This window comes from Ambystoma mexicanum, chromosome 11 (genome assembly GCF_040938575.1).
Source record: "Ambystoma mexicanum isolate Mex_15411 chromosome 11, UKY_AmexF1_1, whole genome shotgun sequence".
NCBI classification, from domain to species: Eukaryota; Metazoa; Chordata; class Amphibia; order Caudata; family Ambystomatidae; genus Ambystoma; species Ambystoma mexicanum.
Genome location: NC_090934.1, coordinates 983,718,966 through 983,731,345, shown reverse-complemented (window position 1 = coordinate 983,731,345; position 12,380 = coordinate 983,718,966). Strand labels below are relative to the sequence as shown.

The window sequence follows — 12,380 nt, the reverse complement described above, 5'->3', positions numbered from 1 at the left end:
AAAGAAGTCTCAGATGATACCATCACAGAGACTCCAGTTCATTGGAGCAGTCCTGGATACTTCCCTGGGGAAAGCCTCGCCCCAGAGGTGAGGGCTCAAGATATTCTACAGATGGTCACCAAGTTTCAAAATGCCCAACGTCTACCAGTCTTCGACTTTTTGAGGTTGCTAGGCCTCATGGCATACTGCATTTTCGTAGTGCCAGGGGCTCGCCTGAGAATGAGATCCCTCCAGTGGGCACTAAGAACCCAATGGTCGCAATTCTCAGGAAGAATGTCAGATCTCCTTCAAGTCCCGGACAGAGTGGCTTGAGACCTTCAGTTTGGGCCTGTCGGGAGAACATATTGAAAGGAGAACACTTTTGGCAACCATGACCGGAGAGAACAGTAGTCACGGATGCCTCACTAGCAGGGTGGGAAGCCCATGCCAACGACTTGACAATCAGCAGTCGTTGGTCTCCATTGGACTCCAGACTACATAACAACCGGTTGGAGCTGAGAGCAATTAGACTAGCGCTGAAGGCTTTTCTGCCATCTGTACACGGGAAGAATGTCCTAATAATGACGGACAACACAGTGGCCATGCACTACCTCAACAAAAGAGGAGCCGTAGGATCACTGCCACTGTGCAGAGAGGCGAGGCAGCTCTGGTTTTGGGCAATTCAAGAAGGAATCTCTCTATCGGCAGTTCACTTAGCTGGAGAGAAGAACTTGACAGTGGACGCTCTGAGCAGGCAGAGCACAGTCTCCCACGAGTGGGAGCTAGCTCAGGAAGTCCTTCAAGAGATCTTCTCCCTTTGGGGAACCCCTCAAGTGGATCTGTTCGCCACCAGTATCAACAGGAAGTGCGATCAGTTTTGTTCAAGGGAATTTCCCCTGAGAGGCGCTCTAGGGGACGCGTTCGTAGTAGACTGGGAGTTTCTACTTCTATAGGCGTTTCCTCCAGTCCCTGTCATTCCTTAGATGATCAGGAGGTTGAGAAGATTCCGGAAGACTATGATCCTAATTGCCCCGGATTGGGCCAGGAGAACGTGGTACCCGGACCTTCTGGACATGTCCATCTACCCTCTGATTCGTCTTCCACAAAGAGAGGATCTTCTCTCTCAGAAGGGAGGTCAGGTTCTCCATCCAGACATTAGAACCCTCAACCTTCTTGCTTGGTTTCTGAAAGGTTGAGATACTAGGATTGGGACCTCCCGGATGACGTCATGGAGGTGTTGCTTTCAGCCAGAAGGCCAGCAACAAAGACTTTATACCGTTGCCGTTGGAACAGATTTTGCAGCTGTTGTAGAGAAAAGAATATCAAACCCTTTTCATGCAGTACACCAATGCTGTTATCTTTTTTGCTCTATTTGGCGAATTCGGGTCTTCAAGTTGGTACGATCAAGGGCTACCTCGCAGCGCTGTCAATCTTGAATCGCACTGCGGAGGAGCCATCCTATTTCAAATTACCCCTAGTAATGCAATTTCTGAAAGGGTTAACTAATGTCTATCCCCCAAGGCTGTTCCAAGTTCCCTTCTGGGACTTAAATCTAGAAATTTTCGAGCTGGTGTGCGTTAGGGAGAATTCTCTGTATTGGCTAATTTCCCAAACCTAGTGAGTCCCCCAGCAGATTTGCTGGATTTTTGGGGTTTATTTTTTTTCTTCTGCTAAGAGAGACTCTTTTTTTTTCTCCCACTCTTAGGCATGATTTGAGAATGTCCTTAGACTTTGTAATGTGTTTTATGGGCTATGGGGTCTTCTACTCCATAGGGCTTCATGTGTTTTTGGGGATGTGTTACACAGCACCCTCAGTGCAGTAACACAGGGGTGTCATAGTGACCCCCAAACATAGACTCCATACCCTGGGACTGACTACTGTCTCCCAGGGCAAGTAAAATCATCATTGACTTTACTAGTCTTAAATTGTGAACAGAACCAGTACAAACCATCATATTGTGGAAGTACTGGTAGGGGTAATTAGATTGCCCCTGGGTCTGTTTTTCGAGGGGGCACTGTGCAGTCCCCCCTCGTCGAGTTTCTGGCTGGTGGCAGTGGTTACCACGCAAAATATTCCACCGGAATATTTCCTATGGGATTTTCCCATTAATTTTAAACGCACCACTTTTTTGGTGCAATGTTTAAAGATACCGCCGGGTTATTTATTTAATATTTATTCCCCGGTTGGGTTTTTGTGCCAGGATTCGGTTTTAAAATGGCGTTTGTGTTCGCCTCTGTAACTCCAACCCAAGTCGAGCCCTTGGCTTCTGCACAGAAGCCTCCAAAAGTGGTGCCACTCTGTCTGGGGTCTACAGGATGTGTGGGAGGGGGGGAATAGGTACCCTGGACTGAGTTGCCTCGGCAACTCAAGTCACACTCTTGTGTGATTGGCCCAGACCACTTAGCATGTTTGAGTGACAGCTAGGACTGGTGGATGGGGGTTTTCTGCATAAAAGCAGGGCTTTGGGGACTGGAACTTCAGAAGTCGCCACAGGACCTAAAGAATCCGAAGAGGGAGAAGCTGAGCCGACCTGCAACAACCCCACCGGTGGAGCCCTGCTGAACCGCCTCACCACTTCCCGACGACGGAGAAGATCTTCATCCTGGAGAGTCTTCTTCCTTTGAACTGGTGGGGTTAACCAGTTCGCCCTCTTTTCGCCTTCCTGGATCGTCTCGTAGTCGAATCGCCCATGCCAAGCACCCCGGCGGCCGGAAAGCCACGCTTCACCACTACCGCGAAAAAGGGTAGTACCTTTTTAACCGAGAAACTCCGTGGCTGGTTTCTTCCCTGCCAGTGCAACGGCCTCCAGCTTTCCTCCACGTCGAGATCTTCTCTTCCCCTGGACGAAGCACCGACTTGCAACCGCTGCCAGGAACAACTGTCCCCGCTGGAGCTTTCTTACCATTTCAGGTACTGTGTCCCGCCTGGTCTCCCTTGCAACAGACTGTTCAAGGTGTCCCGTAAATCCTTGACACTCTATCCTGGGATGACCTGGGACCTGTTAACTAACTTTTCTGAACTGATCCAACTCCTTTTGAACTATTTGCAAAGACTTTTAAAGTGTACTTCAACTGCGTGATCTTGGGCACATTCTGCCTTGCTCTCTCCAAGAGTGGGCCTGGCCTATGAACTTTCTTGCTCTACAGTAGACTCTGCCTTTCGTGACTTAATGTGGTTCTGTTAAAAGTGTTGGTATTGTGTGCTTTCCTAATTCTGCCTTTTCCCTCCCTTTTTAAATAATTATTGGAGTGCCATCTTGGTTAAGCGCTCACCTCTGTGTTGATAATAAGTGGTGTTCTTTTCCTAAGACTTGTCGAATAATCAGGGAGGTGTATAGATTTCTAGTGACTGTTTGAACTTTCTTGACATATTAGTGCCAGTTATTTTTATAAGTGTGTTTCTAAATAAATAATTATATACTTTTATACCCAAACTCTGGTCAGTGTTTGCTTGTGCTACTGTATTTTTGTACCTAATGTGTATACTCTATATACTGCCTAACTCTTCTTGAGAGAGGTCTGACTGCTCAGCCACAGCTACAAGGTAAATCTGGGTGGTGCAGACTGCTACCAATTGGGTTTACTGCCAACGCCTGTAGTCTTAAACTGCACAGGTTTCTGCCTAACAGTGTCGAGGGACACCAGCTTGAGGGACGTCGACGTGCAGCGTCCTCTACTGGAAAACATTTCCGAGGCCAGCAAGCTGGTGTCCCTCGACAGCCTCCGTCTCGGCGCCGATGTCATCATGCGTATAAATAGACTCGCGCAGCGACCGTTGCTCAGTTCCGTTTTGAAGATTGAAATTAGCTTTGCAGAATTGGTTATTGACCTTGAAGGAGAGTAAGATGCAACTATAAGGGACGTTTTACTGTGGGGATGGATGGGAGGGGCGATAAAGAATACGTCGGAGGAACATCCCATCGAAAGAACGTTACAAGGTAAGAAGTAACTTGTTCTTCTGCATCGGAATCCCCATTTTGGTTGGGAATCTTAGGGTGAGGACTACTGCTAAGACCCCCCCTCCCCGGGCGGCTCTACCTCGGGCTGAGGAAGGCCCAAATACTCTGCCAATCCTGCAAGGCATTCGTGGAAGGCCCTGGCTGAAGATGGCGTGTCAGGGTGGTCCTCCTCCTCCTCCTCCTCCTCCTCCTTGTCTACCAGGCTTGGGGGAGGGGGGAGAAGGGGTGGGGTCTGGAGCCAGTGGAGGAGTGCTATCGCCGTGGGCTGCGGAGTGGAGACCGGAGCCGGTGGCTGCTGTGGAGGCTGGTGTGGAACCGCCTGTACTGTGGGAGGACGGGGAAGCCAGAATCGGAGAATCCTGCTGGGGCAGCGGCATTTGCGCTGTGGCCTTTGTCTCCGGCGCCATCAGAGGAATTACTATGGGTGCCAGTGGGGTGACCTGATGGAGAATGCCCCTGGTGGCATCCCGGAGGATGGCCCCCATCTGGGGAGTTCACATCAGCCCTAGGAACCTTTTGAAGAACCTGTCTTCGGAGGCTGAAGAGGTGGCAGGTGATATTGACGGCATGGCCAAGGGCAGCTGGGGCCAGGGCACACTCTGCCTGGGGTGCAGTGGAAGCCTGCGCAGTGCTGCTGATAAACTGTAGGCCACGCACCTGGCTGACACCAGTCCCACCTTGTGATTCTTTCACAAGGTGGGACTCGACTGCTCCGCAAGAGGGGTTATCGGATGAGCAGCCATCTTGTCTGGCGCGGTGGCCATGTTGTCGAGCTGCGTGCCACGTTCCGAAGTCGTGGTGCTTGGCTCGCTGGAACCAGCCCCATCCTAGACGCTTGGTGTTGTAACAAAAGGCCCATCCTGCACCTCAGGCTGTGACCAGGAAGGCATGTTGCCCTCGGCAGAGCTGCCGGTTGTGCTGCGTGAAGGCGCCTCCTCAGACATGATGCCGGTACTAAGGCGTTGCCCCTCGGGAGTAACCCTGATAAATGAACCTTGCGGTCCCTCAGCACAGACACTGGAAGGATCGTAGACCCCTTGGCCGTGAGGCCAGTAGCTGGACTAGCCTCTGTATGTGTACCGGTACTAGGTCATTGCCCCTTAGGAGTACTCGCGGTATTTCAGGCTGAGACCTGGTAGGTGTTTTACCCTCTGCGGATCTGCCTGTAGTACTGCGTATAGGCACCCCCTCGGACATGTTGCCGGTACTTGGCCCCTCGGGTGAAGACCCAATAAAAGAACCTTCCGGTCCCTCAGTACTGTCACCGGTCAGATCCACTGACCCCTCGGCCTACCGGCTGATAGCTGACTTAGCCTTGTTACTTGTGCTGGTATGAGGACCTGAGCGGTCTCACCCGCGCAGGCGAGTCCTTGGGAAAGAGGGGAAGGAGTCTCCCTTGCGGGGTGCGCTGGAAACGAGCAGCCCTACCTTGGGCTTGAAGACAATGTCTTTTAGGTCCGCTGGAGGCCGTCTCTGGAAGAGCTCCCTCCACCTGGCTAGTCTGCTCTTCAGAGTCCTTGGGGAGAGAGTCTTGTACACGGTATAAGCTTGCCAGCCGTGGTCTGGGCCAAGGCAACGTAGGCAGAGGGCGTGGCGGTCTTTGGTTGGAAAGCTTTGCAGTATGGACACCTGCTGAACCCTGTAGAAGTCCACATGCCCCCGGGTAGGAGCGTGACGCCCGAGGACAGAGTACCTAAATGATAAAAGGACAGTAGAGAATTATCCGTGCATGGAATTACATGGCCGAAGCCAAACCCAGGAGCGCTGGTGAATTTGGCTGTTCCCGTCGACGCAGAGAAGGGGACTGGGGAGTGGCACCTGTGGGCGGAGTCAGGCGAGCGCATGCTCCCAGGGCTGCGCCCCCGCACGCCTCTAAATTTAAAGGGGAAGATATTTTCTGGTGAAAAGGGTTCCATCTCGCGTCCCTCATGAGGGATGACCATACAGTATGGAGGAAAGGGGACAGGACATAAGAGTAAGGCCCTTAGCTCGGCGGGCAGGAGTGCCTTAAATGGTAGATTGTAAAGCAACAGGTAGTCGGAGTGTTTTCAATCATTGGGCTTTAACTGGCTTGTTTTAATTGTGCTAAAATGTTACTTCTTTTCATAACATTGTTCACTCTAAATTTATCTAAATAAATGTGTATATGAAAGAGCAATAATGTCGGATACATCTCAAAATGTCAAAGGATTAAAAGGTACATTTGACCTCCCAGCAAAACCACATGGACACCTTCGATATTAAAGTGCATTAGGATTTGTGGGTGTGAGTTGTGCATCCGTTGTTTGTTAAATCACCTTTTGATATCTCATCAATCTATTGTTCTGAGCCATAACTTGCAAAAAGAAAAAGCATTGTTAATCTAAAGACGGATTCATGATTATTCAGCAGAAATTTGGTGAACCTACAATGGGGCTGGTCAAAGCTAATATGTATGTCCTGGCAAATGTAAAGTGTAAGGCTTTTTTGTGCTGGGGCATTATAAAATATACTCTACCACTACATAATGGCTTTGTCAAGGCTTGTTTAACTGGTATTCCAGCCCACCTACTTTGTGTGTTTAAGTTCTTGCAGTAGTTGACTATTGAAATATTCTTTTTTGAGAACGTTATATGGTACTAGACCTGTAGTTTTTCTTATTCAACACTAAGTGTCATTTATTTTCTTTTTCTGTAGCATCTGGAGATGGTGAAGCCTTGGTAAGTTTTCAAAATGTCTTAATTACATGTCGAGAAGAACGTACAATTAAAACAACTGGTGTTCTATGTATTGCTGCATAACAAAACCATGTTTTTATTGTAGAACTATTTATCCCTTTAACTACTGAATACACATAGATTGATGGTATGTGATTTTGATTAAGAGCTTGTACGCAATACAAGTACAATATTAGGTGGGACTGATTATGGTGATTTCTTAAGCTCAAAAGGGGGATTTTGGTCCGCTACCCTTTGAATTAACTTTTAAAATGTAATTTTAGGTTTATAGGAATTTGCCTCAATATTAGGCTGTAGGTTTCACACCTTCAATTACATTGTCTATTGGCTTTGTGTTTTGATTTAATTGTGTTAAGTATTTTCTTTCATCACATTGTTTGATCGATTGGTTTAACTCAATTAAACATATTGTAATAACAAATAAATAGATCCATAACATCAAGTACATCTCAGAAGGCCTTTCTTTTCTATCTTTAGAAAAATAGCTTCCAAGGCATACATAAAACATCTCCATGAGTTAGATAATGCCTTATTTTCCAAATTCTCTTGCTTCTAAGCTACTCAAGTTGGATTTTGAAACACTTTCAAATCTAAAATTCTTTACTCGGTAGCCAGTTCCTAGCCTTCCGCTAATAGTCAAAACATATGATTGAATAATGGCTCTGAAACTCCAAAATATGGATGTATGGCAGTATCTGAGACTGCAAAAATTGAAATGAGACACAGAAGTGAAACAGCCACCCTCTGAGTTTCAAAATAAATGTCCACCACATCAGATACAGGTCATCAAGCAATGTGCTACTTTGCCTGTCAGCTACTTTTAGCGCACTGGACCACAAATTAAAAATGTTAATAGAACTAAAGGTATGATGCTGAAGTAGATGGTGAGCTTCTTAGCCGTCCGTACGTGGTTGTGTTAGAGGTTTTGTTAGATATTTACCCATTAGTGTATGGTCTGACGCACTGCTCTCGCCTTTCCTTTATGATACCTCGCTTCTGCCCCTTATAAGCATGAAGCAAGTAGAGTTTAACATATAATGTAATGTCTCCTTCTTATTTGGACTTTAAGCCATCTAAGACGTGTGGCTGACAAATGCTGGTTTCAGATCCGCATCTTTCTTCTGTCTTTTGCCATATAAGGACAAGGACACAGAGGAATATGAATTGCGCCGCTCAATGCATTTTAAAGCTGTGAGAAATGTGGCCATTGCTTTCCTGGCAATGACTGAAAACATAAAAACTTTGGGAAAGCCTTCTCTGTGGAAGAATCTGACCCTCATTTTAGTGCAGTAAGCCCCAGATCTGAGCACTCCAAGATTGAAGATGAGAAATGAGAAGAAGAACCAGCAGTTGACACCATTACTCCTGAAGTGAATCCTGGTCTTTGAGAATACACTTTTCTCCATGGAAGTGGCATGCAAAGTGTTAGGCAGAAACCTGTGCAGTTCCCTTAGGGACCACTGCAAAACGTTTAAGACTGCAGGTGTTGGCAGTAAACCCAATTGGTAGCAGTCTGTACCACCCAGATTTACCTGATAGCTGTGGCTGAGCAGTCAGACTCCCCTCAAGAAGAGTTGGGCAGTATATAGAGTATACACATTAGGTACAAAAATACAGTAGCACAAGCAAACACTGACCAGAGCTTTGGTATAAAAGTATATCATTATTTATTTAAAAACACTTGTAAAAATACACTGGCACTAATATGTCAAGCAAGTTCAAACACAGTCACTAGAAATATATACACCTCCCTGATTAATTATTTGACAAGTCTTAAGAAAAGAACACCACTTATTATCAACACAGAGGTGAGCGCTTAACCAAGATGGCACTCCAATAATTATTTTAAAAGGGAGAGAAAAGGCAGAAGTAGTAAAGCACACAATGCCAACACCTTTAACAGAACCACATTAAGTCAAGAAAGGCCTACTGTAGAGCAAAAAGTTCATAGGCCAGGCCCACTCTTGGAGAGAGCAAGACGGAATGTGCCCAAGATCACACAGTTGAAGTACACTTTAAAAGTCTTTGCAGATAGTTCAAAAAGGAGTTGGATCAGTTCAGAAAAGTTAGTTAACATGTCCCAGGTCACCCCAGGATAGAGAGTCAAGGATTTACGGGACACCTTGAACAGTCTGTTGCAAAGGAGACCAGGCGGGACACAGTACCTGAAATGGTGAGGAAGCTCCAGCGGGGGCAGTTGTTCCTGACAGCGGGTGCAAGTCAGTGCTTCGTCCAGGGGAAGAGAAGATCTCGACGTGGAGGAAAGCTGGAGGTTGTTGCACTGCCAGGGAAGAAACCAGACGCGGAGTGTCCCGGTTAAAAGGCACTACCCTTTATTTGCGGTAGTGGTGAAGCGTGGCTATCCGGTCGCTGAGGTGCTTGGCATGGGTGATTCGACCATGAGACGATCCAGGAAGGCGAAAAGAGGGCGAACTAGTTAACCCCACCAGCTCAAAGGAAGAAGACTCTCCAGGAAGATTATCTTCTCTGTCGTCGGGAAGTGGTGAGTCGGTTCAGCAGGTCTCCACCGGTCGTGTCGTTGTTGCAGGTCAGCTCAGCTTCTCCCTCTTCGGATTCTTTAGGTCCTGTGGCAACTTCTGAAGTTCCAGTCCCCAAAGCCCTGCTTTTATGCAGAAAACCCCCATTCATCAGTCCTAGCTGTCACTCAAACATGCTAAGTGGTGAGCCGGGAGGCTCACTACTGGGCCAATCACACAAGAGTGCAACTTGAGTTGCCGAGGCAACTCAGTCCAGGGAGCCTATTCCCCCCTCCCACACATCCTGTAGACCCAGACAGAGTGGCACCTCTTTTGGAGGCTTCTGTGCATAAGCCCACCAAAAGTGGAACAAAGGGCTCGACTTGGGTTGGAGTTACAGAGGCGAACACAAACGCCATTTTAAAACTGAGTCGTGGCAAAAAGACCCAACCGGGGAACAAATATTAAATAAATAACCCGGCGGTATCTTTAACATTGCACCAAAAAAGTGGTGCGTTTAAAATGAATGGGAAAATCCCATAGGAAATATTCCGGTGGAATATTTTGCGTGGTAACCACTGCCACCAGCCAGAAACTCGACGAGGGGGGACTGCCCAGTGCCCCCTCGAAAAACAGACCCAGGGGCAATCTAATTACCCCTACCAGTACTTCCACAATATGATGGTTTGTACTGGTTCTGTTCACAATTTCAGACTAGTAAAGTCAATGGTGACTTTACATGCCCTGGGAGACAGTAGTCAGTCACAGGGTGGAGTCTAAGTTTGGGGGTCACTATGACACCCCTGTGTTACTGCACTGAAGGTGCCGTGTAACACACTTACCAACAACACATGAAGCCCTAAGGAGTAAAATACCCCATAGCCCATATAACACATTACAAAGTCTAAGGACATTCTCAAATCATGCCTAAGAGTGGGAGAAAAAGAGTCTCACTCTTAGCAGGAGAAAAAAAAATAAACCCCAGAAATCCAGCAAAGCTGCTGGGGGGCTCACTAGGTTTGGGAAATTAGCCTATACAGAGAATTCTCCCTAACACTAAGTTGAGAATGGTGGAGTCTGATGACTATGCTCTACAGCCTTTTGAGGCAAGTGCAACTTTTACATCCCACATGGAGATCTTCAGGGTGGCTCTAATGCAGTTTTTGGGGTGGGCACCTGCACGTCTCTCAATGTGGCTGCTGACCCTGATGCTCCACATTAGGGCATCTATGGGCTTTCAATGTCTCACTACCGCAGAAAGAAAGGCACAGCGAGGGCCAGCTTCCTTTGTGCCATCAGCTTTTGCAGTGTCGTCCTCTCAGGGCTAATAGGCTCTTTCATAGATGATGCCTACATATTTATTTTATGCTTGTGACAGTGATGTATCAGGCGTTATATCTGCCGATGGACACGCATCTCTTTTGCGTTTTCAGGACATCTTTGAGAAGGATTATGAACACCTAATCTTAGACCAGCATCCTTGTGAGTAGCTAGAGTACAGGGACAATTGATACCACTTCATCAACCAGATCCTTTATTGTTGGAACAAGGGGTTTGCAGCATTCAGGTTTCACTCCTTAAACTCTGGTTGTGTAGGCGACCAGTGTCTGCTCGCACTCTGCTTCATTCCCCACTCTTCTCCTGGATAGAGAATCCAAAAAGTAGGTTCTTTTTGATGGGACCATCACCGCTGGAAACGCCTTATGGATCTTTGATGACATTTGCATTATGGCTGGCTATACATATTCACAGTGGGATGTAGTGAGTAAAGTAGGCAAGTGCTTGCCTCCAGATATGCAAGCACAATCTAACAATTTAAGCGTGACGGGATGGAAGATCGCAAATAAGCTGCTCTGTGCAGCATTGGATGGAACAGAATACGGGGCCTGTTTCATGGGTAAAGGAGCAGTTATTAGATGATACTGCTTGATAATGTTAGGTATTCAGGAAAAGGTTTTGGACATGCCCTTTGACTGGCTCAATCTTTTTGGGTCCTGTGCAGACAAGTGTCTGGGAAAGTTTAACACCACAACGGTGGCCTTTAAATATTCACGACTCGTCCCAATCGTCCTCCTTTTCACCAAGCAAGGGTTGCTATTGCCCCTGTTCTGGATGGTAAACTTCCAGTTGGGGGCAAGGTAATAGTTCTAGAAGTAAAGGGAGGCCATTACATCGGACCAATGGACCCTTCTGATCATGGCCCGAGGCCACCTCTTTTAATTGCTATGCAGACCATCACCAAACCCCAACCATTCCAGTTCTTCCTCCTGAACCGCTCCAATTGAATTTCTAAGGTGCTGCCGAAGAAAGGCGCATCTTCTACCATCAGGGCACATCTGGCAGAAAGCTGGTATTCCTGCCACTTACATGTCCCAATGAAAGATGGTTGTCCAAGACACATGCAGGATTTGGGACTTAGAAAAGGCAATCCTTGCTCAGATTCTCCAGCCTCTAATTGTAAGTGACCTGCAATATGCATACGTACATGTGAAGGTGGCAATGCAGTGTACAGGGGGGCCCATGTTCTCTTCCATATCCTTCCCTAACATTGGAAGTTCCTTTTGGTTTGTGCTGTGAGGCCCAGAAGGAGGGGACTGACACACAGGTGGCATGATGGTTGATATAAACATTTATCATCAATGAAAGTAAAGAGAAAACCTAACTTGCCCCATCTCAACAAAAATACTATGTTCTCGGTCAGTATGTCAGTGTAAATCAATACACCACTGTCTTGTGTCAAAAAGCCTACTTCTGTCCCTTACACGTATAACTGAGGTAGTGGATTTTTTTGGTCCAGTAGAATGACTCCCTTCTTCAGGTCTCAACCTCTTCCCAAAGCACAAAACAAAGTTCCAGGGTACAATGCCAAAAAGAATAACGTTCTCGATTCCAATTAAAAGGTAAAGTTCCAGTTCAAACATCAACATTCCTTACTGCCCAGAGTTGTTTCTTCACTATTGTGGTCCTGGAGAATGCCTTTCTTCTCCAGGTATCTTGTTCTCAGTGGTTTTCCCCAAACAAAGCCAGGCAGAATGGTCCCTTCCCCTGGAAACTCTTCACGATTTCACAATGCCAGGTGAATGGCATCATTCCCTTGGCCTTCCTTGGCTTTGTTCTCAGACTTTATTGGCTTTTTTTCACAGTTCACAATGTCAGAGGTAATGTCTCCTTTCCCCTGGCATTTCTCAGATATAAACTTGTTGGTGTGTGTCCCAGACCTGGGTTTCTTTGGTTGACTCACCTGCTAG

The 12,380-nt window shown here is 47.0% G+C and overlaps 1 protein-coding gene across 10 annotated transcripts in view; it reads left to right on the top strand.

The window, feature by feature from the left end:
* Positions 1-12,380, top strand: part of NAP1L4 (nucleosome assembly protein 1 like 4) — a 1,556,420-nt gene that overhangs the window by 1,115,139 nt on the left and 428,901 nt on the right. For all 10 annotated transcript variants that reach the window (XM_069624142.1, XM_069624141.1, XM_069624146.1 and 7 more), the window contains one exon: positions 6,615-6,637. In XM_069624142.1, the coding sequence (XP_069480243.1) occupies positions 6,615-6,637 (23 nt within the window). The remainder of the gene's footprint in view (positions 1-6,614; positions 6,638-12,380) is intronic.